Consider the following 27721-nt stretch of genomic DNA (forward strand, 5'->3'; position numbering starts at 1 on the left):
CGCTGATGCAATGGCATAGGATGAAATAACTAATGGGCTTGGATGTCTGGGTGGCCCCAGCCTGGATCAATATATGGGCAATCCTTTCAATTGGCCTAGACCACACATTACACAAACACGCAGACTACCACTGGCCTGAGATTAGAGTGATGGACCTGTATGACGGTGATATATGCTTGGGGTTCCAAGAACCTAGCCAAATACTTTGATTACGAACTACGGAGTAGCTACAGTATTTTACTACACTCGCAGTGATTAGATCCAATACAACCAAGCAGTCACTACAGAACACTGCGGGAGGACTAGAAATGGAACGAAATCCATCAGAGTACCTGCGATTATGCTCCTTCTACACCATCTGCACCACTAATAACATCAAATGCAACTGAATACTCGCAACACAATGGTCCAACGATTTAAGCACCCCAATAGGTGTAGGCGATATCTACGATTATTTCAAAAACATAACATCAATGTCACTCAATATTTGTAACAGAGAAATACAATACAAACTGGTCCAAAGTCTATATTACACACCCTGTAAACTCTACCGTATGGGTATCATACAATCACTCGCTTGCGGGCGACAGTGTGATGAATTAGGTACAACCGGTCACATCATGTCGTCATGCCCATTGATGAAGACATATTGGAAAATAGTTCACAAACTGGTTACCAGGGTTCCCAATATCACGATCGACCTGGCCCCTGGGCCAATGCTATTTGTCTCGAATGATGAAGACTGGCATACAGATCCAAATATAAGAAAACTGACACACATAATTCTCTTCTCAAGACACAAACTTCTTATCACACATTGGAAAACTGACAAGCCCCCACCAAACAAGCCTGTCTAGCAAAGATTTCTAAAAACTTGCTCACTTGAATGTTCCGTCCTCAGACGGCGAGGAACGACTTGTACAGGCAGACCACTTCAGGGATTTACTAGACACATAAATCGACTAAGGCCCCACCTACCTACCTATCTGTCACTAGGATTGGTATCAGGCTAGAACATTGGTCTTCAAACTTCTTTTTGGCCGGGGCCCGTCTGAGCAAAATTTGGGCAGGTCGGGACCCCCCTGCAAGACCAAATGGACAGTATATAATGCGCGCCGTCACCTGCTCCCATCACAGTCGCTGGGCTGCCTCATCCCACTCCTACCCAGTCCCTGGTCTCTCCCCATCACACACCCTGGGATCTCCCCACTCTGCTCCCACCACTATCCCATGGTTCCCGCCCATTGTGCTCCCACCATAGTCCCTGGTTTCCCCCCATCCCGTTCCCAACACAGTCTGAGGGCCAGTGGCAGCTGGTGATTTTTTTAAGTGGAGGGGCATAACTATTTCCCCCAAAAATGCCATAGCGACCGAGCATAGTGAGGGAGCCCGAACCAATAAACGAGGGTTCGGGTGGGTTTTCCCCTGTTTTTATTTTTAAAAATGGGTTAAAATGTTGCATTGTAGAGCATACTTTTAACAAAAAAATGGGTAAATAGCCAAACAGTTTGCAATTGGTGCTGGGGGCCCATGGGTCAGGCATGATAGATGTCCAGTAAAAAGATACCATCCCTGTCCCCTGGGCCCCACTGGGCCTAACACAATCAACATGATTATGTGTGTATGCAAGGTGCTGCAGATTCATACAGCAATCACTCTATCATTCACACGAGCATCCATCACCATACACTCACTCATAACATAAGCATACACGCATCCATACACATGTTTAAATAAAAACAATTAACATAAACGTACCTCCTGCATTGGCCTGCGTGTGGGTGCTGAAACGCCCTGCTCCAGGCTGCTCTGTCCGTATGTGAGAGGAGGCCCAGGAGCTCCCCCTCGCACAAACAGACATTCAGTGCCCAAGCCAGCATTTCCAATGAGCTATGCAATGCTGGCGAAGCAAAACGCCCCAGAATTTGCATGGCTCAGTGAGCATGCGCGGCTGTGGAACTAAACTGAACTGTCAAAGGGAAACAGTGTTTCCCTTTGACAGTTCAGCCAGCCCAGGAGCACTCCATCAGCTGGAAAAAGCAGCTGAGGGAGTGCTCACTGTTTCACTGGGCTGGCTCCTTAGCTCCTCCATAATGGGTAAGGAGCCACTGGGTGGGTGCCCCCTCGCCATTATGGATAAGCCAACAGGCTCGGACTGGCCTTTAGGGCAATGCCTGTACCAAAAATGTAAAATGCTAGTGTGGGCCAGTAAAATGGGCCACCATTTTGGCCAATGTGGACCTGTTTGCTGAGTTACTTAATTATGCAGTTGGTAATTTTGACCATTGTTGCTGAATATATCACAATTTACTTACATTTTAACACTAGCACCCCCTTGGGTACTATTGAAACAGTGGGCCTCATTACAACCCTGGCGGTAGCTGTGCCGGTAAAACCGGCATGGCTGCCGCCGGAGTTGCATCCGGGTCCAGCACCCGCGAATGGGCAATTACTGGGTCATGCCGAGTTAGGCGGACCTGATATTTGCCCTTTCGCGGGTGCCGGTAACGGTAGATCCCCATTCCCATTTGAACCCCATAGGGCTCAGTGGGAATGGGGAGCTTGGATGCACCGGCACTGTTTTTAACGGTGCCGGTGCATCCGACAAGCTGTGCTCGTGGGTGCCGCACAGCCTGCCAGGTCAGTCCTGGCGGGGTGTCAGGCACCTGCGAGCTCAACTCTTCCTATGGCGGTACGATAGAAATGGTGCCTGTAGCTTACCGGCACCGTTGTTACCGTACCGCCATAGTTGTAATGAGGCCCAGTCTGTGATTAAAGGAATGAATATCCATTTACAACTGCGGGCCACTTTTTCATTGTTGCCTGAGACAGTTTCATGCTTCAGCCCGACCATGTGAGCCACCCCTGCCCATTTCTTCCAATCTAAAAAAAACAAAAAAAAACATTTTTCATATTTCATGCTGAGCTCTTAGGGCCCCCCAGGGATGCACCCGCAACCCCTGGGGGGTCGCACCCCACAGTTTGAATACCACTGGGCTAGAACAAGCAGCACGAACACGGGATGCCCCAAATACTACCTCCTAAAAGACGCTGGTAATTGGGAGGTGAAACAGTAATCTCAACCGAGCGGACTCTATCTATGCATGCAATGCCAAGCAATCCTCCAACATGTGTATATTATTATTATCATTACTATTATTATCTTTGAGTGGGAGGTGGGTGCTTCACCATTGAGCGTGAAGTGTGAATACAGGGGAAGTTTCTATTTTAGGGATGGAGTGGGGGGGGGGGGTGTTTTTAGGTACGGATCACTGTTATTGATGCCTGACCTTTGTTCTTTGCGCTGGGCTGTGTAAGTTGCTTATTACAATCTCTGCAAATGCCTAATAAAAAGAGGTTTAAAAATAAAATGAAGTGTAGGCATATCTTTAAATATGTGATTTGAAAATACCCTCTTTTAGCCCTGTTATTTTCCCTTGATGTACATATTATGGAACTCATTTTCATAGTTATGCGCCCATGCTGCATGCGACCGTGCCTCTGTCAACACTGGAAATAGTATGAACTTGAGGTCTATTGTGTAAGCAGACTGGAAGGTTTTCAGCCCTGTGCTAAAATGGATGACTTCATTTTGTTATTCCAGCTTTTCTCAGTGACAACCCGGAGCAGACTCCTCCAGTACAGACGCACACCCTCAGGGAATTTGAAGAGGTAATTTAAAGGAATGATGTTACATTTACAAAACAATGTAAACACTGTCTCGTCACATTGTGTTCTTCACTTCAGCTACAATGCTACATTCTGCCATTCATTATCCAGAATTGCACGCCTCGGGAATGTGGGTGACCGCTGGGCTGCTCTAAAGGTATTTATAGCATAGACTTGTCAATGAAAAGGCCATCAGCTGTAGAATATACCTATGGGGCAACCATCAATGCAGGAAATTCCTTCCCTCTCCTCAATCAAAAGCGCCACACCAGTTTACCAGATTCAAACTAGCTCTGCCCTCAATAAATATCACACCAATATGATCCATCACCCCTTTGCAGTAGGAAAGCCAAGAATCAGACCAGTGTGTAGATGAATATATATTGATTAATCAATAGAAAAAATCAATATCACACAATAATTATCACAATGCATGCCTCTGTGGCACAACATTTTTCCTTCCGACCTAAACGTCGATGCAAACAAGTTGAACACCATTCACTTTGGTAATAAAGATTCATAAAATATCTAAGACACAAACATGTGCAGTTTTCATTTCTGATCTCAAATTCCCCCCTGTTAACATGTGAAGAGAAGCACAGGTCTAAAGAAGACTTCAGACGATCAGGTCTCTCAATACATTCTGCTGAACATAATCATAATCAATGCAGCACCATCGAACATGACATGACAATTTTAATTGGCAGGGTTTTTTGGAATTGGCTTCACTTAAATACACATAGCGCTCTTCTGTTGGTTAAAAGGAAATGGTACATGCACAGCGCTCTTTGTTTCTGACCTCCCTGAAGAGACTTCATTTCTAGCTATGTACCCACACAACCATTATTCAAAAAAATACTTTCCTCAATATATTGAATCCTTTTCCTTTACTACTATGAAGTGAAAAATCTTTCAATTTGGAACCCCTCAGTAGAGAGTGTGCCTTTAAATTAGTTATTTTACTTTGTTTAACCTGGAAGACACTTATCTGCCCAGCGCAAACCCAGAGGTTCAGTTGTGATTTAGCATCCCCTCTGCTTTGGTACAGGAAGTACAGGAGGTAGAGGATTCAGGGATTGTTAAACCATTCAGAATTTTGTTTTTTAAATGCACCCCTAGCCTTTAGGGGTTTTGAGCATTATTCACACTTGGAAAAATGTTGAAGATTTCGAATTTCCTCAAGATCTCCCCTGTATCCGATGACTATGTGTGAATTCATTAAATTATTCATAAATAAGACATGCTAGGGATCTATTCTGGATGCCCACCCCATTAATATGATAGTCATTCAAAAAGATCCCCACCAAGGGTTTGTCGCATGTACCGGGAATAGTCATCAGGCCTCCTGCAGTGCAAGTTTTGATAACTTTTATTGGACAAACTGGAAATATGCTGCAGAGATGGTACAATGCGTTAGCGTTCGAAGTCTGTTAGACTTCTTCACCAGATGTGCAGAGTGAAATGAGTAACAAAGAAACACAGACTGGACCCTTCCTTCTGGCAGAGAAGCGAGAGAATCTTCACTTTAAACTTCATTAGGTGAAGTATGAATGTAATGCAGGGCTGGGACTGCTAACACATCTAAAGGGCTATAAATATGGCAGCAGAGAAAGCACATGGAAACAATTCCCATTTCTGGCAGTGCGTAGAAAACCAGTTAAAGAAAGCACACCTCAGTCACACATGACTGTTCAAAGTAACATGTCTTCGAAGACATGTAAGTTAAAAAAAACTATTCGTTATTTTAGAAACATGGGATGAAAGCCATAAAAGCACACAATTTGAAAGCAGAGAATGTTGTTGTGCATTTTACCTCTCACATAGCCTAAATATGTGTTTTGATATTTCTATGCAGTGTCAGAACCGTGCAGTGTTATCAATACAGCTTTTTAGGCTTACTGGCCTGTATACAATACGACAACCTCAACACATGTTCTCAAGGTTAAAATGGGGCAATTTCCAATGCAAACCGGAAGACACAGACACAAAATGTTGTGTGCAGAAGTGCAGCGTGCTGTGTATCAGGCTTTCAGGTTCATGGCCTGCAGACCACAAACTGAGGCAGCCACAGCCTGTAGCAGATAAGTGGAAGAGCCACACAGCAGACATGTGGTGTGGGGGGAGGTCCCCCTTCGAAAGGGACTAGGAGAGGGTCAGAAACAAACGACTGACCGTGCAGGTGCAGCCTTGTCGGCCTGGAATCTGCAAGGTTGGTCTTTTCCCTGCCTTTGGACATAGGTCTGTCTAATGTTACCTCAGTATATGTCAAGCTTGATAGTGACTAGACAGATGAGCGAGAAACAGAGGACTGACATTAAACTGTCCAAGGCGGCTTCTTCTAGCTCGATGGTCCCTGCACGTCCTTGGGTCCTTTACTCTATGTTGTTCTGGTTTTTACGGGCCTGCTGAGTTTGTTGCGTGGAGCTCGCTGGCTCTCCGGTGTGCTGGTCCGGGTCCTGACAACTCCTGTCGCCTTATAACTCCTGGGAACACATACTGGTATCCAGGTGAAGACATGAGGGGGACAGGAGGGTCAGAGGAGGGACAGATAGAGGTGAGGGGAGTCACAGAGCGGCATCGGCTAAAGCCCACATAGGGAACTACACATCCTCCACATATCTCTACATACTCCTATACGTCTTCCATATCTAAATACACCTCTAAACACTGTGAGTTTGAATCTGAGAGACGTGTGAGAAAAAGCCCAGGGGGCTGGTGGTCTCACAGTTGGTAGTTTGTAACTGGAAGAGTGTTGGCACTACACCATTTAATCTGGACACTAGTGTTTACTAGTGTTTACTCTTTCTCTACTCTCCTTATTTACCCTTACTTACCCCAATTGTAATACACAGGTGCTGATTACACTGCTTGCACTTGTGGGGGTACATGTGGAGGCATACACAGTTGTGATGGTTTTGGGAGGAAGTTCGCAGAAGGATTTGAGGCCACGCCTCAGCCTCGCCATTGAGGCTTTAGGAGTGGCTTTAAAAATTGTTCCTAGTGTGTCACGTCAAAATATGCTAAATTGCCTTGTCTGCTGTATTGCAATAGTGTCGTGGCTGCGAGGGGTTATAGCAAGTGCTGGCAACCTTCCAACTGTAGAGTTTGTCTTTCTTCCTGCTTGAAGTGACCTTGTCATTGTTCTGGGCCTACGCTGGACTTTTGACCTGATGTGAATAAGGTCCTGTACCATATTTTATGAAAGAGGTGTTATCAATATTGAGGTGACTGGGGAACTAGGGCATTTGAGCCTCATGGTTTGGACTTCATTTTATCCTTTATGCAGGTCTTTCCTGCTAACTTGTATTTTGCATTGTAAAATTAGGTTTTATTTAACACTGAAGTGACTGTGGGCTTAGTTCCTGTAGTGCATCTGCAAAATGAGCCTGAAAATATGGCACTGATGCACGGCCATCTTGGACATTCACTTCCATTCACAAACAGCAATGAAAGCCTAGGTTTCCGTGGGCTCAGCAAGCAAACATGGATTTCTACTGCAAAGACAAGGTCACATATAATTGTCAGATGACCAAGCCGGAGAGAATAGTTGTTGTATTGTCTGCCGAAGGACAAGCCAGAAAGGGAGTCGGAGCGTTCTGCAGGTGCAGCGATAAGGGGTAATGGGAACGAAAGCAAGGAGAGTAGCTGGTTTTTTTCCGCTTCTACCTGGAATATTCCACTCTTTTTGCGCATCATACTTATTGTCTGCTCTTTGGCCAAGGGCAGCATGATAATCCACGAGGGGCGGGTATCGAAAGTAGCCCCATAAAGAGAAGAGGTTATCCTCTTGGGAAAGCAGTTAAAATATGGACCCCGGGTGATGCAGTCTCACTGAGAGGGAGGACGCTACGCTCCAGATCCCGTTAAGATGATCAATCTCTTTGCCTACCTTCTGTGTGACTAAGCACTGTCCCAATGGCCGAGATGAAGGTGTCTTCTGCAACTATCCTTATGGTGATGAGTTTTTTCTTTGTCTATGTATAACTGATTATGTGTTTATTTTTTCCTTTTGTATGTTATCAGGGAACATGGGGCCTATAATGTGCCATATATGCTATAACTATAACCAATGTTTCATGTGTAATTCTTTGCCTATCTGAGTCCAATAACTAATTTTGCAAGGGTCCGGAGAGCGGAAGTATGAGGTCGCCCCATGTGGCCAAGATAAAGCAAAACAGTGCCTTTCAGCTGCAGTATTTTGACTTTTATCCCTATTATCTTTATTTGGTGTTTTGTATTTCATTTTATTTTATATGGTTAGCTGTTTGTATTTGTGATATAGTGAAACAAAAGGGTTCATCCTCTCCAGGCTGTATGGTGTGGCAGGTCAGAATGAGGAATCAGACGTTTTAAGAACATTTTAGTGGTTTTTCATGAAATTGTATATAGATAAGTCCTAACTTTCCCTATCGCTAAATAGTTTACCCTATCTATCTAAAATAACTAATGGTGCTCTATAGTCATCAGGAAATCCTCAAATGAAAATTTTCTCCGTCCAAATGTAACTCTACTTGATGCTACCACTAAGATAAATAACTTAGACTCATCGAAGAGAAGATCCTTATTCTCTTGGGTTGGTGATTTCTTCAATAGTCTCTGGATGAAATGTCTCTGTTTCACATGTTTCCTCTTTTTATTGCCTTCTTTAATAATGCATGGATATCTCCTCCATGAGCTCTTTTAATTATTGAGCAACACTGGTTTGTGTGGTTGCTTTAAGGCTATGTTGTGGCCAATGAGTCATTACATACCTTTGAACACTCCTGTCTCTTGTTTTATAGCTTCTCAATTCACCCTTGATTAGATTATTTGGGTCTTGATCCCCTTGTATATGTCTCTCTCGTGGGATCTTTCTTTAGTGCTTTCTCTTCTATACTCATACTCTCTTGGTACTATGATACTATATTTCTTAAAACACGACTTTGGGGTTGTGTTTTCTCCAATCTTCCACTCTTGCCTTATGAGACCGTATCCCTTCCTCCCAGAGTATTTGTGTCCAGTCTCTCTTTATTACCCATTTGAGTGTATTTGGTATTCACTCCGAGTTACACTCTTCATACATGCTATTCCCCTCACAGGGTTGCTGGATATTGACTCTAAACACCTTCTGCATTGGAAATTCAACAATTGCGTTCCTCTTGACTCATCTTTATGACAGTGATGAATTGTACTGCTCATGTGTTCCTTCCCTGGCTGCCTCCTGCTTTTCCTGTGTTCTCTGGTACCTTCAGGTGAGTCTTGGAACCATGCAGAACTTGGCACTGGCTCGGGTATTCTTAGCTATGCTTGCTTCCAGCAGTGGAGGTCTCGGCGTAGTTGTGCGGGCACTTTGCCCACCATGATACGAAAATGGTCACGCCACCACCAGATCCTGGACACCTCTTCTCTTTCGGGCAGCAGTTTCCCCGGTGCCTTGCTCATTGGTCTCCCGGAGTCTCGTTTTGAGATCCTCACCTGTTTGAAAGTCGCAAGCTCTGTGGATATTCTCCACTCCGCTCCTTCTTGGTGAAATCATGTCAGGGGGCTTCTCCTGCATCCAAAACTCTCTCTCTTCCTCTCCTATACTCATCTCACTTAAGTATAAGACATCTTCTTTTACGTTCTCTAATGGTTTTGTATCAGCATTGCCTACAGCCACATATAAAGATGTTACATTCCAATTCCCAAAAGACAAAACCACATATGCTGATAGTGTATCTGATCACAGGAATGAGGGTCCTTGTCCCCTAAGGGGACGTCACTCCCAATAAGGTCCCACTTGCCCAGACCCCTGCAGAGCGGGCTCCCCTCCCTAGCCCCAAATGCAGTCCCATCACTGCTCTTCTAAGCACAGAGGCTCCCTGGACACGTATTTAAAGGAAATGTCATCTGGGAGGATTGGACATAGAATTACGGTTGTAGAGGAAGTACTAGGTGTACTCCGGGACCCCCAACCGGCCCATAGAGTCAGGGTTTGCCCAGAAGTACTTTAAGACAAGATAACAGCACCCTTGAGATGGACGGGGGTGCAGTTTAATACTCCAACACCAAATCAATAATGACAACTCGACAGTTTGGCAAAGGGAGTCCATTTAATGACAAGTACAAAAACTAGAAGTTTCATAAATATCAGCGGATGCGTGATCTTCTCTCTCTCTTCTCAGCTCCAACGAACTTCATAAAAAATATAACATTTATACTGAAACTCATCATCATTGAGGTTTAACGCTTAAAAGTTGGCATGCGCTTCTATTGGTTCAGGAAAGGTAACTTTAATATAGGTACTATATCTGAATATGGTAATGAAGTAAGGGGATTGGATAAACACTGTCAGGTGGGACATCTAAGCCCTACCTACAAATGGCTATTGTAGATGTCACTAAAGGTACGATGTCCCATTGGTGCTACTAACTATAGAACCCTAGATTACTTGGTCCACTGTGATTGGGTTGGCACCAACCCCACTCATACTTTTCCATTTTGTTTAGCAGTACGCAGAATGGTCGGCCAGGTGCAGGGTGCCCCTTAGCTCCCCCGGCCTTCCTCTGATTATTGTTACAAACAATCATCACTTTAGTGGCCATGTGTCAATTATTTCACTGTGGTTGGCCTCAAGACTGCATCTCCTGTCTGGAAAAGTTCTGATAGCTTCACCTGGCCTGCTGCCATGCGTAGGTGTGAAGGTCTCACTTCTCCTTGCTCAGCTGGTCACGTGATTCAGACACCGTGAATTTGCCTCTTCGTTATGTAATTTGTGTATTTGATTTTTGTTTCACCCACCACCTGCCTCCAGTTTCTTATCTTGGCCTTTCTGAAGCAGGATATTCTGTTCTTAGCTTCAATTAATTGTAGCTACGGTTCGTCTATTCTACTGATATGACCATGGCTTTTTCTGGCACGAGTTTCCTCTGCTGAGTTTCATTTCTGCTACTTATTCTCGATTTTGCTAAATATGAAGCTCTCCTTGTATGGCCAGTAGTAGCCTTTGGTTAATTCTGCTTCTTGTGCAAAGTGGAAATATACTTATATAAAATGCTTCTTTTGAGGTAGATATGTATAGGTGGCACTTGCCGCACTATCTTTGTACTAAGCATACCAAGCCTCACAATTTTCTTAGCTTTCTTGCGGGTCCAAGCATAGGTACATGCGTAAACTGGTTGAATATCTTCATCATGCTTACAGTTTAAGCTTCTTACATTTGACATCGTCCTTTCACTTTTAGGTTCACGATGCCCCTCGTTCATGGGGTTTCGTCTCTTAATGTCATTCTCTGGTCGTCATTTCTTCTATATGTGAGTCAGTCCGGGTTCTCGTGACATCACCATCCATCTTCGGTTAAGACCTTCTTGGCTTCTTCAGGGACTGCACTTAGACGATCTTCATTTTGTTTCATTTGTTGATATGGTTTTCTCAATGGGTACCTTACTGTCCATGGTTTCCTTGGTATTGGTACTTCAATAGGCATTGTTCTTCTGATGGGTACTGGACAAAGCCGCATTGCGGCTCTCTGCTGGTTTATTTGCTCATCATACATCACATATTTCAGCATGAACATCCTGGTACCTCAAAATTGACGGTTGGAGTGCAGGCTGCATTTTGGACCTCCTCTACACTCCCCCCTCTGGGCGATTCATCGACCACTTTCACCTGTTTCCTTGGATCCGTCTTCTTTGGTTCCTCTACATTCACTTTAACTTCATCATCTGGGTTCATTCTTTCTTCATCTTCTGGGTCTATACATGATGGTTTGAAGAAATGTCTCTTTGGGGTCCATATCTTTATTACTCCTTTTAAACTTCCTGCTCTTCTCACGTGTTCGTCCTTGTTCTACGTCATTAGTAGACACTGTCCTTTTGGGCTGCAGTAAACCCATCTTCCCACATAATTTCTATGCTCCTTGGATATAGAAGCATATTTCCTTCTTGTGCATGAATGCTGCCCTTCACAAAGTCTCTTATTTCTTCATCAGTCAGGTCTTTGGGCTTCCATGCTGGCTCAACATCAATCATGATCTTCATCCCTATGGCTTTTTTCGCAGTTTTCTCGCACTGAGATATTATTATCTTGATAACACAGAATCCTAGCAATATCATCACTAGCAGGGCTCCTAGGAACTTGCATGCATCTGCCATCCATTGTGGAACCCATGAGAATAGTGATCCAAACCAGCTGTCATCAACTTCGTCAGTTTCATCAATCATCTGATTCTGTAGTTTCGTCAGCATACATATGGCCTCCAATAGAGTTCCATTTTCTTCATCGTGAGATGGTATAAATGTGCAACATCATTCTCCAATTTTTGCACAAACACCTCCATCCATAGCTGTGATCATGTCAAGTACATATCTGTTCTGGAGAGTCATCAGACGGGCTGCCCTTAACTCCTTTTTGATTGCATTGAATCCCTTTATGGTTGTGTTGATGGTCTGCAGTAACTCCCATCTGGTTATCTGCAACCATTTAGTATTTGCTCCAACTTGAAATCTTGGCATGAAGATGGTCGTGAACACTGATGAGGTGAGGCTGAACAGCCTATGTTCACATGGGATTGCGTGAAAAGCTTTTTCTGATTTGGCAGAAAAGTAATTCTCTCTCCTCATTCGCTTCAGCAGTTCCACAGATCTCTTCTTCCTCAGGTGAGCATCTACTTTCAGGAAACTGCCAATGTTCAGGACACTTCGGGATCACCAACGCTGGAACGTGGACATTCACTATTGTGCACATACCTCCCCAGTTTCTCAGCAGTCTGATGTATGCTTTGGATCCACATTCCCAGTAATGGTCCATAATTACTGCAGTTCCATGCACCATTTCTGGAGCGTCAAAAACACGTCCACAGTTCTGATTTTCTCCCATCTTTCTAGTGCCATTTTTCCTGAAGCAGAATTTTGGGCTTTCCAGTGGCACCATCTGCAAGGGTCCTCCTCTGTCTTTGACCCATGTCAGCAGTTTTGCAAGCTTTGGCCACAATGGCTTGCATCCATTTTGCACTATGTTGATGGTAAGTTTGTATTGACCAGTCACCATCACTACTCCTTTCTCACATCTGTCTGGTGAAAGCACTGTTCCCCAAATTTGCATTTGGCCTCTATTCTTCCATCTCTGAGCTTCTTCTGGTGTTTGTCCTTGGACATTTAGCTTCTGGTTCGCTTCTCTTCTGATTTCTGCTCCTTTAACTCCAGGCTTCTCATATCTGATCACAATGTGTTTCGTTTTTTTTAATAGTTTCTTGTCATGTCCTGGACATAATCGTCTTCATTTGGATCGGTTGCTTCAGTTGCCCATTTCATTGAGGCATCACTACCCACGAACTGGCCTCTGGTCATGCACATTGCTACATGTGAAGGACAGTGTGCTGTCTGGACATCAATTTCGACAGCTACGAAGATTTTGGATTTCCCCATGCTGTACAGTAGGAGTGATCAAACAAAACATTCCCCCTTTGAACTTCGTCATCCAAATTCTTTCAAGTGTTGGTACCAGATGTTGTTTCCCAAATGTGCTGTGCTGTCCAAGTAATCGTTTAGTTCACTGTCATCTCCTTGTATGCTTCTCTTGAGCCTTAAGGTTTTCATGTAGTTTGCTATAACTACATCCCTGAATGCATCCCTATGGCTTCTTATTGCTGGAGGATTCTCAGGTACCCTGATCCAAGATGTAGGTATCTTCATCTGTGCCAGTCTAGTGGAGGAAAGTCTGGCAATTCTTTCTATTTTCTCTTGCCTCTTCCTGGCTCTGGCCAATGACGGCCATATGGATTCTGCTATCAGCTGTGCTCGTGAGATTTTCTTTGAGCTTGATTTTGTCTCCATCAATGTCGTATCAGGGGTGTTCATTAATGTCATTTCTGTTGGTTTTTTCTCCAACTCCTCTTGCATTCTTTTTCTCTTGGTCAAAAATGTCCATGTCCACTCTGTCATTGGTCCAATGTATGGCTGTATTGTAGAACTTGCACTTTTCCCCTTCATTGGATCATGTGTGCTTATTAATGCTATCTCGGTTGTTTCATTCTTTAGCTCCTTTGGTCTCTTTACAGGTTCATTTTTCTCCCCTTGTCTTGTCACTGCATTTGTCGGGTAGCTTCTCATTGCTGGCTGCCCAACCTTCCTTTCTACTTTGGTCTGTGGTTCTTTAGTTATTGACACTAGACCTGGCGTGTGTGCATTCAATCTTTGCATGTGTGTGGTTGTCAGTAACCTTTTTATTTCACACTCTGCCGACCCTGTCTCCGGCTTTTCAGTTTGCTCGTTACCATAAGTGTGTGTGTGTGTCATTGCTAATCACATCCATCTCAAGTTCACTCACTCCACAATCAGACCTCCTAGGAACTGGAATGACTACGTAAGGTCTGGGTGCCTTCGTAGGCTTCATGCGTGCATCATTAGGTGGGTGCACTGGAATTGGTATGCTTTGTGCACCAATAAAAAATGCTGTTCTAATCGTCAGTGACAGTAAAACAATGATGAATATAATGCGTAAATACATAATACCTCTGTAGGTCAACCTACAGCATTTACTTCCAGAAAAATACGGACGTCTTGAAGGGGCCCCTGAGGGACCCTCAGATGTGGAAACAAGGCAAAATCACCACACATGAACTGATACGCCAGACACGAGGTTGTATTCCCAAATTGCAAAACAAATAGTCCCAGTTGGCCAAATGGTCCCACGCCCCGCGACGTGTGTCTAACAGACCTTGGGGGATGCAAGAGAGCGAAAATCATACATCAGTTACATATATACAAAATGAGCATCTTACAATCAGTAATGACACATTTGACACATTCGATGCCGCCCCTAATTCATTCCCTTTATAGTGGAGGCGATGATTGATCATGGTGACGAATATGACACTTTAGATCACAATATTTAGTAACAGTTTGCAATCTCAAATTTACAGACACTATTCTTTATTTGTGAGAACACAGCGCTTCTGTTTTCATGGACAAGCTGCGCCTAGGGGGACTGGCATGTTCCAGGCCTTACTATCTTCTGGTTTCGATTCATGCTCTAGCGGTCCGCTTGCTCTCCGGGGACTCACAGTGCTCAGAAGGGGGGGCCGTAAAGAAGAACATAATTCAAACCCTTTAATATTAGTTTCGTACATTGCTATTCTTTTAAGGAGACTCACTGGCATCCATGTACTGATTAAAATGCCTTGCTCCTTGCCTTCAAGGATATGTGGGGGAGGGAACCGGGCATTTCTGTCTGGCTCTCCAGCGTAATGTTTCAACATGTCTTTAGTAACCTTGGACCATTGAGGCGGAATAATATCTTCAGCAAAGCAGTTTTACATGAGGCAAAGTAGCAGCGTTAGAGAGAACAGAGAGAGAAAACAAAATGGCGATTCTGGTCATCTTAAAATGGCCGCACTCTAGTTAAGTTAGTAACTATGTAATGACTAATGAGCATATATTTTTAACACTTTAAATGAGGCGGTTGGTCTTCGGCCAACCAATTATCCTGCATTGCCTTTCGTTCGAGGGGTGTCTAAGTTTCTAGACTGACAAACCCTCCTCTTGGCCGTATGCCAAACGCCTCATCCAAACATTGCATCTTCCTCCGACCAGGTGTTTGGATTGGATTCGGAATTTGATTCGAATTCTGACTCATATACACTCGTTGTCTCCTCCTTATTATTATCAATATCGATCGCCATGAATTCTTTAATGGTTTTGGATTCATTACTATTGTGAGTGTTTGATTTAGTAATGTTTTTTCGTTCTACCATTTGTACACATTCCTCACTAATTTAAGTGCATACTATGGGGAGACAATGTATGCAACAACAACACGTCACAAATATTCCTAAAATTGCTACTAAGATTGCAAATAGCTTCCATCCCCAGGACCGCAACACTTCCCAGAACCAGGAGCTTATGTTCAATTTCCAGCCTCTTTCAGGGGGGTGAAGATCAGAGCTTAATACGTGCAATTTTCTTATCGCTTCGAAAATCGTGGGGAGGAGTCACTTACAAATACGCAACACGCTGATCCCACAATTTTGCAAACACTGCCGCGATCAACTAAGATTATATCAAGGGCCATTCTATTCTGTAGTGACAATCTAATTCCTTTTTCCTCAAGAGTCATGTTATATAATATGTCGGTTGTTCCATTTATTGTTTCTTCTAATATTCTGGACAGTCGTCTTATATTATAAGAGTTTATTACTTGGCTCCAAAATGGTATAAATGATTTTGCTGTATCTTCTACAATCAATCCTTCCTCAATATTCCGGAGAGGTCGTGACCTAGTCAATTTGGCTATATCTGCTGTTTTTGAAAGAAACACCCCAGAAAACAAAAAGCCTAAATAGCAAGTACCTCCCCAGTTTCTAGGTAACCAAGGATATGCTTTTTCTCCACATATGAAGTACACAGGATCTCCCACATATATTGATTCCACTTCTTTATCAAGGAATGCTATGTTTTTGCAACCAGTTAATGTCCCCACCTGAAAAGAGCCCTTTTTCTGTAAACAAAAAGGGACCGAACGTGGATTATAATTTACTGTATAGAAAGGGGGCTTTGCATCCTTGTTTCCTTCTGGGTTCATATGAAACGTGATCACAGATGATTTATTAGGCAAAGACAATCTATCCTCTGGCATTATTGCTGGTGTAATTAATTGTCTTTTATGGAATATGGAGCAACCCACCGGTTTCATAATCACTTCCTCGAATTCATTCATGTTTGTTTTGTCTAGTTGACCAGTTTCACTTTCGTTCCATTTCCCATAATATAAGGCACTCAGAGAGGCACAGCATGCAGAGGTCAATGGCAGGGGCTGTACATACCATCCTATTCCCTTGCCACCATGCTGGGGCAAGTGGGCACAAACCCAACAGTTGTTTTTTCTTAGTATTGAGTGTGTCATGTTCATTATCAATAGTAATGTGTTGTTCCCATACCCTTCCCTATGTCTCTCTTCCATTGGGGACAGGGTATAGGAAATCCCATGTACTGGGCTTTCCGTCGTGGAAATGTTCACAACAGGCAAAAGTACCTCCAAAGGGTGCATTTCCTCCAAGTACCACAATACGGATACGGTTAGTATTGGGGCTAATATACTCATCATACACATTATTATTGTTAGACCAAGCATACAATTCTTCCGACCATGTCCTTTTTTCACCTTTCTATGTACTGCATTTAACTCATTATCAGCATTGGTGCAGAAGGGGACGTTTGCTGGTTCCGGCATCTTCTCTCGTCCTTCTTCTTCTTCCGCCGTGCTCGTCGTGAATATCTCCTGTCGATGCGCTTCTTGGAATGTTAGAGAGTTCGATAAATGTCTACAGTCTTTCCATGCCAGTTCTTATCAGCCTGGATTGCTTAGTCGCTTGGCAATGTGTGAATGCCTCTCTGTGCATTCACACATTGCTCTAGAGTTTCAGAGCAGTTGCCTTTGTACCATGTGCGCCCCGCTTGTCCGCTCGGGTTCCGGACACATGGATTTACACCGAGGAGTTGCGTTTGTTGAGCTGTCTGGCTTGCTCAACCCTCACGCCACCCTCCTCTAGGCCTCCGGTTCCTACTTCATCCGAGAATAGGAAACAGAGGCAATAAAATCACAAAAGATGAAGGTGTGATCACTCCTTTTTTCTGCTCCATAGGTTATACCGATTTGCTCCCGGTATCGTGTGGTCGACAAATAGTGCGGGTGCACTTCCGGTCTCAAGCTTGGAGTCAGCCTGTGGTGCAATGGCAGATGATGATGGGCGCCCAGGCGACGATGCAGGCTGTGGCGCAACAGAAGATGGTGGGCGCCACAGAGGTATACGCTTGATGTCAGCCAGCAGTGATGCAGAATCTGCTGGACAACGTTGGGGCACTCTTTGCCCTTCCTCTTTTATGGCAATCTCATCAGCCTTTGTTTCATGATCAGGCAGTTTCTGTGGCAAAGAACTGGCAATTGTATTTTTTGTTTCTGGAACCGCTGTCTCTTTCTGGTCGTTCTCCCGATCAGTCAAAGTGTCAAGTGGTGGTGGGACTTTCTTGGCGTGCGTGGCATGTATCCACGCCTTTCGTCCATCCACCCGTATCGCCGTCTGCGTAGTCAGGAGGATCAGGTAGGGCCCACGCTACCTGGGTGCTAATGATGTTTTCCGTTCAAAATATTTCACTAGCACCCAGTTTCCTGGCGCCTGCTGCACCTGCTGATGAATCAAACGCAGTTTTTTCATTAACAGATTACAATAGATGCTGAGTACAGGATGTTCCACTTCCCTCAGCCTTTTCGGCTGAGGTGCACACCAAACATTTGCTGGTCTCCCCATGATAATTTCGGACGGAGAGGCCAGTTCTCACCTGTATAGATGTTCGCAAACACAGTAACGCTATTGGCAATGCATCTAACCAACTTAGCTTGCTACCTGCACAGATCTTACTAATCTTGGACTTCAAGATTCCGTTGTGGCATTCAATAAGACCGGCCGACATCAGATGTCTCAAACAATGGAATCGTTTATCAATCTGTAAACCTGCACAAATTTGCAGTATTACTGCACCTACAAAATGCATACCATTGTCCGACCATATGACACAGGGCAGACCAAAGCAATCCTTTAGCATTACTTTCGCCATGCTCATGGCAGTGCAGTCTTTCAATGGATACGCTTCCACCCACTTGCTGAACGCACATATGACCACCAGAACATACTTCAAGTTTTGGCATCTCTCCATTTCTATGAAATCAAAATGGATCACCTCAAATGGCATAGAGGGAGGGCCAAAACTGCCTGTTGGATTCACTGTTCTCTTCCCCACATTGTGTTGTAGGCACGTGATACAATTCTGTACCAACCTCTCGGCATTCTTTTTTATGAGTGGATTTTCCCAGACTGTGGCTAGATGTTGAATTATTTTCTTTGCACAGATATGGGTGGGACTGTGAGCCATTGTGACCATTGCATTTACATAGGCATTTATCAACATCCAATTCCCACTCTTCTTGTCCACCCAACAACCCTGCAGACCCAATTCTGCAGAGCCCTCAGCCCACCATTGTATTTCATCGACAGTGGCTTCCGCCTGCATCTCTTTGACAGTGACAATTCCATTTTCTATCATACAGGGTACTTCCTCTGACTGCACTGTTAACATTTTTGTATTCAAATCAGTGGCAGTTTGTTTTGCAATTCTGTCTGCAAATGTGTTTCCCTCTCCCACCTTGTATGTCACCTTTTTATGTGCTTCACATTTTACTATTGCCAAGTGCTTTGGACACGTAAGTGCAGACAGCAATCGTACAATCAAAGGGCCATGTTGGATTCTAGCCCCATGTGATGTTAGAAAACCTCTCTCGGCCCACAGTCGGCCAAAATTATGAACCACGCCAAAGGCATATTGGCTGTCAGTGTATATGTTCATGCTTAGATTTTCAGAAATTTCACAGGCTCTCGTTAACGCAAGTATTTCCACAGCTTGGGCAGAGTTGTAGGGAATTATTTTACTCTCTACAATGCTTTTTAACGTGGTGATGGCATATGCAGCAGTTGATGTGCCGTCAGGTAATTTAAAGCAGGAACCGTCACAAAACAGTTCTCCATCTGGTTCTTTTAGTGGAGTATCACTCAAATCTATTCTCCCTTTCGTTTCCTCCTCAGTAACCATTAGGCAATCGTGGGGGGGTGATTCATTTCTACCAAGGTCTTCCTCGGGCATTGGCATCAATTCTGCTGGATTCAAAGCGCTACACCTCATAATTTGAATGTGGGGTGCGAACAACACTATTTCATATCTAGTTAATCTAGCAGAGGTGAGGTGTTGCGCCTGCGTTCTATTGAGTAGAACGTCTATGGCATGTGGCACCATCAAAATTAAAGTGTGCCCCAATACCATCCCTTCTGTTTGTTTCACTGACGCAGCAGCCACTGCAACAACTCGCAAACATCGTGGTAGTGCGTGCGCTACAGGGTCCAGTGCAGAAGAGAAAATAACTGCATTGCCTATTTCTTCCACCTTGTTCCTGCGTTAAGACAGATAGCGTGCAGCCTTTATTCTCATGCACAAACAACCTAAAAACATTTTCATAATTTGGCGTGCCCAAAACTGGAGCAGAACACAGTACAATCTTGAGCAAATCAAATGCTTTCTGACATTCTTCATTCCATTGCAATGGCATCACTACATCCTTTTTTTTCAACTCCACCATTGGCTTCACAGTTAACGCAAAATTCACAATCCACTGACGACAATAAGAAGCCATGCCAATTATAGCTCTGACTCCATTCTGTGTCTTCGGAATAGGCATACCAGAAATGCTCTCTATTCTCTCCGGCGTTAGTCTTCTCCCTTCTTTTGAGATAAGGTAACCCAAATAAGCTACCTCCTTCTGACAATACTGAAATTTCTTTAAGCTCGCTTTATGGCCATGCGCAGCTAGATGAGTCAATAACAAGACAGTACTTTTTTTACAAATCTCTTCCGCGTCAGCAGCAATTAACAAGTCGTCAATGTACTGGAGCAATACACAGCCTGTCGGAAGTTCTAACACGTCTAGCTGTTCTTTTAATGCTCTACTGTATATACTCAGACTTTCAGTGTAGCCTTGTGGAATGCGTGTGAATGTGAATGATCGCCCTCCTAACGTGAAGGCGAACAAAAATCTGCTTTCCTTGTGTACTGGAATGCTGAAGAAAGCATTCTTCAAATCAATAACACTAAAGTATTCTACTGAAGCAGGAATCATTGTCAAAATTGTGGTAACATCTGGAACTAATGGGAATTGGGGATCTACTACTTTGTTTAATGCACGCAAATCAATTATAAAACGGTACGGTACCTCATTACCCCCTTTCTTATACACTGGAAGAGTGGGTCGCTTGCATGTGCTGCCTGTAATCTCTTCAATCACTCCCAATTTCACCAAATCAGAAACAATACTTTTCAATCCTTTCTCTCCTTCTGCTGAAATTTTATACTGCGGGATGTGCGGTAACCCTCCCCATTTGTAAGTGACAGTAACGTTACTCCTTCTTTTAAAACAATTTTCACTGGCTCTATCTTCAAGCATCCCACATCATTGTCATTCACTGCCCAAATACAAGTTGGCACCTCACTCAATTCCCCTGTTAAAGGTTTAGTCACAAATTCAGATGTTGGCCTATTCTGAGGAGAAATGGTCAAGAATACCCTATCTGGTGTACAGTGGATAACTGTGCTTAGTTTTTTCAATATATTTAATCCCAGGAGATTTTCCCCACAATTTACTGTTAAAAGAAATGGACAATGTTCAGTAAAAGGCCCTATTGTCACTGCTACTGATTTGGACTCGGGATTTATTACCGGGGTACCTGCGAACCCTACTGAGATATTTTGTTGCCCTGACAGAGGTATATCTGGAACCAAGTGTTCTGTGCCCCCGTATCTATGAGGAATCTATGCTCTTCATTCCCGACTTTCATCTCTACGTAGGGTCCTTTCTGATTCACGGGAATGGACACCGGTTCCGACCCCTGTCATGGGCTGTCCTATTGCGGTAACAACACATCATCCGAAGTGTAGTCACTGCTATTATTGTAATATGCACCCGATTGAGTATCAAAAATGTTCCCGTCTCTTCCTCTATTTACATTTTGTATACCCTGCTGATTTTGGCTCTGGGTAAAAGTAGTTTGATTCGGAGCCTGACCTTGATTCTGTGCACCATTCCCGTGATTATTCTGGTGCAGCTGCATATGGTTTCTGTTGTGGCCATTTGTTCCTGGGTTCCCTCTGTGCTGCCTTCTCTGACCATACCCGCCTCTATTTTGCAAGTGTGGACATTGCTCTCGCCAGTGTCCTTCCTCTCTGCAATACGCACATTGATTTAATCCCAAAGGCCCTCCATGCATGTTCGAATTATTCCTGCCCTCTGCATTTCCCCTTCCCCTGTTGTGTCCTGATACTTGCTGGAGTAACACCCCTACTATTGTTCGAAGGCCTTCTATTCTTATTTGCAAAGGGTACTCATTACATATCTCATTTATTTCCCCCACAGAAGTCCTAGGGCTTGACATCCATCTCATTGTTTCCCGCATACACACTCGTAGTCTATGTCTATCACCTGTCTGCCCCGGTGGCGGCAAGGATTTCTGTATTTAAGGTTCAGCCGCTTTCTTCCTACCAATTTCCTTCCTCCCATACCCGGGTGTGGCAAATACTTGGGAATATTCCTCATCAAGTTCATTCTTAAGCTCAAACAGTCTGCTCACATGCTCTTTTGTTTCTTCATCTCTCCCTCTACAACGGGCTAATGCATTCAAATCTAACAATTGTTGCGGTGGTAACTTCCCAATTAACTTTTTCTATTGTGCTGACAAATATTCCCCCATGCATTCCAACAATACCTGTCTTTCATTGTTCCTTCTGAAGTCATACAGTGACGCTAGCGTGGATGCCCCATCATTCTCGTCTATATACATTTCCGCCTGTTCTTGCAGCTCACACTTTCTCTCCTTGCTGATCGCGCTGAGGGTCACTCTCATGCATTCACTTTGCTCAGTTTCGCTCATTGGGGGGGCAGTCAGGACAGAGGCACCCTCTTGGCCGGGAGGTACGGAGGGGGGAGTGAGAGTGAGAGATGTCTGTTGGGGCTGTGATAATTGCGAAACACTCGGGGCTGGCTGACTAGTTGTTAGTGCAATTACTGATGCAGCCTGTGGCCGTGCTGGGGTTGGGAGGCGCTGAGCAACGGGAGGGGGTTGGACGACAACTACTGATGTAGGGCCTGATCACGACTTTGGCGGTAACGCTGGCAGTATTACCGCCGGCGGTATTAGCCCTACCGCCGAACTCCCCGGCGCTAATAGCACCGGATCACGAGCAGTAATAGTACGACCGCCGATTTTAAGGGTTACAGCCAAAGTCGTGATGAGGCCCGTAGTCTTTTTAGTCTCTCCCCTCGGGCCTTGTTTTGTTTCGGTTAATATTTTGTTTATTAATTTGTCTGATGAGTGTAACTCTCTCTGTGGATATATTTTTTCAATATTCAATTGATCGCGTCTATTTGCCTTCCTCAAACTATTACTCCACTCCTCCTCCTCCTCCTCCTTTTCCTCAGCTTTCTCCGCTTTTTACTTATGCCTGCGCGCATGTTTCTCTCTACTTTTAGATAGGAGCATTGCTTTCCTCCTCCAGTCCCTAAGGATATCAAGTGCCGCAGGGCGTGCTTTCTTACTTATCAACACCTTTTCCAGGTTATCTATCCGATCCATCTCAAAACTACCATTACTCAGCCACTGAAGATCTTCCTGCTTTCTGGTTTGCTTATGCCAAATTTCACAAAACATTATTGTTCCCACACCATACTTTACATACATATCATAAGCCGGCATTCCCCCCAGAGGCGCGACCTGGCCAGTTTCCAAAGATTGTTCACCGCAGCGGAAAAATCCTGCTAAGGTGGACAATACCCCAGGCATGTTTTAACCTTACCCTTGGCTAATCAAACTTACTCTGGGTGTTTGATTTTGCAAAATCAACTCTCAACCAATATCAGGATCACTTACGAATCGGGGCATGACTCACGTGATTAGTCAATTTGTCTTTTCAAGACACAATTCGTCCGTATGCTGATGCAACCAATGACGTTGTGTCTGCGTATCTTGGCTCGGCCTCGTTTCGGGACCCTCGCCCCCTTGTTCGCTAGACGGGGACGTCGATCAGGGATCAGCTGTGTGCAGATCTGCAGCAAGGAATCTGATCACTTACGCAGGGCGCCCCGAACACCTCTCGATCCCGGCTCGATCGCTCCCGTCCTCGCCGTTCTTACCGCCTTCCTTATTTTGCAATGTACACGATGGAACAAGTGGGGGAGGGTCCCTATTCGGGCGCCATCTTGAAAGGGCCCCTGAGGGACCCTCGGATGTGGAAACAAGGCAAAATCACCACACGAACTGATACGCCAGACACGAGGTTGTATTCGCAAAATCTAGGGTTTATTGCAAAACAAATAGTCCCAGTTGGCCAAATGGTCCCACATCCCACGATGTATGTCTAACAGACCTCGGGGGACACAAGAGAGCGAAAATTGTACATCAGTTACATATATACAAAATGAGCATCTTACAATCAGTAATGACACATTTGACACATTCGATGCCGCCCCTAATTCATTCCCTTTGAAGTGGATGGGATGATTGACCATGGTGACGAATATGACACTTTAGATCACCATATTTAGTAACAGTTTGCAATCTCAAATTTACAGACACTATTCTTTATTTGTGAGAACACAGCGCTTTTGTTTTCATGGACAAACTGCGCGTAGGGGGACTGGCACATTCCAGGCCTTACTATCTTCTGGTTTCGATTCACGCTCTAGAGGTCAGCTTGCTCTCCGGGGCCTCGCAGTGCTCAGAATGGGGGCCGTAAAGAAGAACATAATTCAAACCCTTTAATATTAGTTTCGTACATTGCTATTCTTTTAAGGAGACTCACTGGCATCCGTGTACTGATTAAAATGCCTTGCTCCTTGCCTTCAAGGATATGTGCGGGAGGGAACGGGGCCTTTCTGTCTGGCTCTCCAGCGTAATGTTTCAACATGTCTTTAGTAACCTTGGACCATTGAAGCGGAATAATATCTTCAGCAAAGGAGTTTTACATGAGGCAAAGTAGCAGCGTTAGAGAGAACAGAGAGAGAAAACAAAATGGCGATTCTGGTCATCTTAAAATGGCTGCACTCTAGTTAAGCTAGTAACTATGTAATGACTAATGAGCATATATTCTTAACACTTTAAATGAGGCGGTTGGTCTTCGGCCAACCAATTATCCTGCATTGCCTTCCGTTCGAGGGGTGTCTAATTTTCTAGACTGACAGTCTCTCCTCCCTGCTCTAGATCCCCATTTCCGTTGAAAGATGCTAACTTTTAATAAACTTTTAAACAATATTATCTCTGGATTCTGTTGGTTTGCGAGTTGCTGGTACTAAAACAATTGTCCCCCTTTGTCTGAACAATGGATTGTCTATTATTTCTGGATACAGTTCTCTTGCTGGACTATGGGAAGTGTCAAAATCAAGCAAGAGTTCAGCAAGTCTCTTTACTGTGCATGTTCAAGTTCAAAATATATGAGTTCCCAATCTGTGCCTCTAATTTGCTTCATTCCTGAAGACATGCTCTGTCCTTGTCAGTGTAACAAAAAGTGCAATCTCTTGCACTACTCTCTCGATGTGCCCCTCGGCGGAAAGTTTAAAATCTCCTCAGATGCTTCTGCTGATGGCTAGAAAGTTCTACTTGCATCACGATACCATGCAAGAGCATACCCATCTGCGTAGAGTTAGCTGCGTCTCTGATGAATGTAAGGATGTCAACACTGACAGGCCTCCCCACAACTTCTAGGAAATCCTATATTAGGTGAAAGAAAACATTGCTCACCAGCCTACTGTCTTCTGGCGACAGGGACATTTGTCCTGCCCTTGTTGAGGTTTGGGACTGTTTGGCCCTCACTCACTGTGAACAGTTTCTGCAATTTCGGTGTGCTTGAAGAGCAACTTGAATAATAATTCCGTTTAGGATTATACTTTAATGTTCTGTATTTGCTGGATCTCGAAGAAATGTCAATACGTCTGTAGTTCTTCCGACAAGATCTGGACAGTCTTCAATTAAGCAAAAGAACAGTATGTTGATAAGCCTATTCGCTTCTTCCTCCGCTTGGGACATTTGGTCTTTCCTCTCTATATTCCGGAAGCAGGAGGAACTGCTCAGCAATTACAGTAAAGAGCCTCCTTATAGCCTTTTCGTTTTTAGGCTCTTGAAGAAAGTCAGTGATACTGGTGAGCCTCCCCACCAGTGACGGGTACAATCTTAGCACTAGATCGAAATATGTTAACACATCTTTGGTGATGTCGCTACTGTGGGACACCATAAGTGATTCCGAACAAAGTCTCTGTGTGGAAAGAATCTGTGTACTGTATTTTCTTCCAATGTATGTGTCCTCGATCAAAATTTGGCATACTCTTTTCGTATCAAGGCTTTCAGTGTGCCTCAGTCCAAAGTTCAAAGTCAACAGACTATGTTGTGGCTTAGACGTGCAATTTTTCTTCTTCAGCCTGCAACTAGGATGCACAGAGTGTCTGTTTTTTATGTCCTTATCCCCTTTTTGCTCAGAGGAATGTCCAAATGGAAGCCACAACTTTTGAACAAAAGTTCTTTGTCTTTTCTTGCCTCTGGTCATGCGTCTTTCTTCCTCGCAGGGGGCCTTCTCCGATGTATGGTTTGATGTCACCCAATAAGATCCAAGCTCTTCTTCCTTGAAGCTTCACTGCAGAGGGAGTGCAGTCTTCCACTGTAAAGGGACCATTAAACCTTGGCTCGTCCCACATTTTCCTTGTGTGGTTCTTCACCAGGACGGTGTATCCAGAGAAGATTGATGGTACATGTAATCCTTGAGCTGGGTCTGCAGTAGTATCTCCTTCTGTGTTCCGTGCTGCCCTGCACCCTTTTCGTAGTCGCTGCAGCTGGCCTGAAATGACAGCAAGACAAGATGTCATGCAATTCAAGTAATTGTACATTTCAGACCCTAATATTTCTATTGTTGGCTGGCCATCACATCTAGCTCTGTCTTGGGGTGTCAGGGGAGTGCGCATTCTTCTTCCTGTGGCTATTTTGTGCGGCGTAAGATGATGGTCAGAACTGGGTTGGTTTCTGGGTGCATACAGTGCCAAAGGAAGGAAGTGTAACCATCCCTTTCTAAGAGTAAGCTTCAACTTGGCTATCCTCTCCTTTAATAAGCCATTGAGCTTCTCACATATTCTATTACCTTGCGGGTGATACGCCGACAAGAACTTGTGCTTTATACCAAGCAACAAGCTGATCTGTTCAAAAACTTCATTTACAAAGTGAGTCCCATTATCTAATTTCATGACTTCACATACTCCCCACCTGGGAAATACCTCTCTTACTAGAAATTTGGCCACACAGGTAGAGTCTGGGTGTGTACATGGACCTGCTTCTATCCATCTAGAGAATGGACACACCACAACAATTAAATACCTGTACCCGTTACATACTTGAATCATATCGACGTAGTCGACATGCAAGCGCTGAAAAGGTTCATTGGGCCTTGGGATGACTCCTCTAATTACTCTTAGTGTATGCCCAGCCTTGAATTGCCAAATTATACAGTTCACCATAAAAAATGCAACGTGCTCTGTTAAGTTCGGTATGAACCAGTCTTCAGCGAGTGTTGCCGCTAGATTCTCTTTTGTCATGTGTGCTGGATAGTGTAACTGCTCCAGTGCTATTTTTAACAGGGCTATAGGCATTACTGGTTTACCAGTGCTGTCTTGTCGCCACAAGCTTTTGGAGGGGTTTAAAGAACACCCTTGCCGCTTCCAGAGGTTTTTTTTTCTCCTGTGGTGCCTCCCCTTGGGAGTTCCATTAACAGTGTTCGTCCCATATTATTGTAGCTCTCAGGTTCACTCCGTGCAACAATTATTTTTTCATTTACATTTGTGACATCCACATCCATGATCGTCTCGCTCTTGGATGCCATACGCTTGGCTTCTGTGTCTGCTGTTTGATTTCCACGTGAGATAAAATCTGTCCCCTTCGTGTGGGCAGCGCATTTCACGACCGCTATGCCCACTGGGAGCTGTAGTGCCTTAATCAGCCTATCCAGTAGGGCTGCGTGCTATACTGGCATGTAATCTGCTCAGAGGTAGCCCCTCCTTTTCCAGCACGCTAAGCCTGCGTGCACTGTGGACGTCACATAGGCGGAGTCACTGTACACCTTTACTTCCGGATCTGCGTGATTCTCAATCGCGAGTATCAGCGCTAATAATTCTGCAGCCTGTGCTGAATAATGAGATGGTAATCGCACACTAAGAAGCACTCGAAATTCTCCATTTGCTGTGTGTTTCATTACAGTAGCACCAGAATATATTTGTCCATCGCTTTGATTGATCCTCGTGGAACCGTCAATGAAGACAATTTCTCCTTCTGCCAATGCATTTTCTTTTACTCTGGGAATTTCATCATAGAATTCTTCATAATTTGCACAGTCATGTATTGGCTCTCCTTCAGTGACTGGTTCTGCTATAAACATAGCTGGGTTCACTAATCGTTGGATTCGATATGATCACTTCA

The 27721-nt window shown here is 44.2% G+C and overlaps 1 protein-coding gene across 4 annotated transcripts in view; it reads left to right on the top strand.

Moving 5' to 3' along the window:
- Positions 1-27721, top strand: part of PDE4DIP (phosphodiesterase 4D interacting protein) — a 1465918-nt gene that overhangs the window by 287357 nt on the left and 1150840 nt on the right. For all 4 annotated transcript variants that reach the window (XM_069641322.1, XM_069641325.1, XM_069641324.1 and 1 more), the window contains exon 3: positions 3605-3672. In XM_069641322.1, the coding sequence (XP_069497423.1) occupies positions 3605-3672 (68 nt within the window). The remainder of the gene's footprint in view (positions 1-3604; positions 3673-27721) is intronic.

The sequence above is a fragment of the Ambystoma mexicanum genome, chromosome 1q (assembly GCF_040938575.1).
Source record: "Ambystoma mexicanum isolate Mex_15411 chromosome 1q, UKY_AmexF1_1, whole genome shotgun sequence".
Classification (NCBI taxonomy): Eukaryota; Metazoa; Chordata; class Amphibia; order Caudata; family Ambystomatidae; genus Ambystoma; species Ambystoma mexicanum.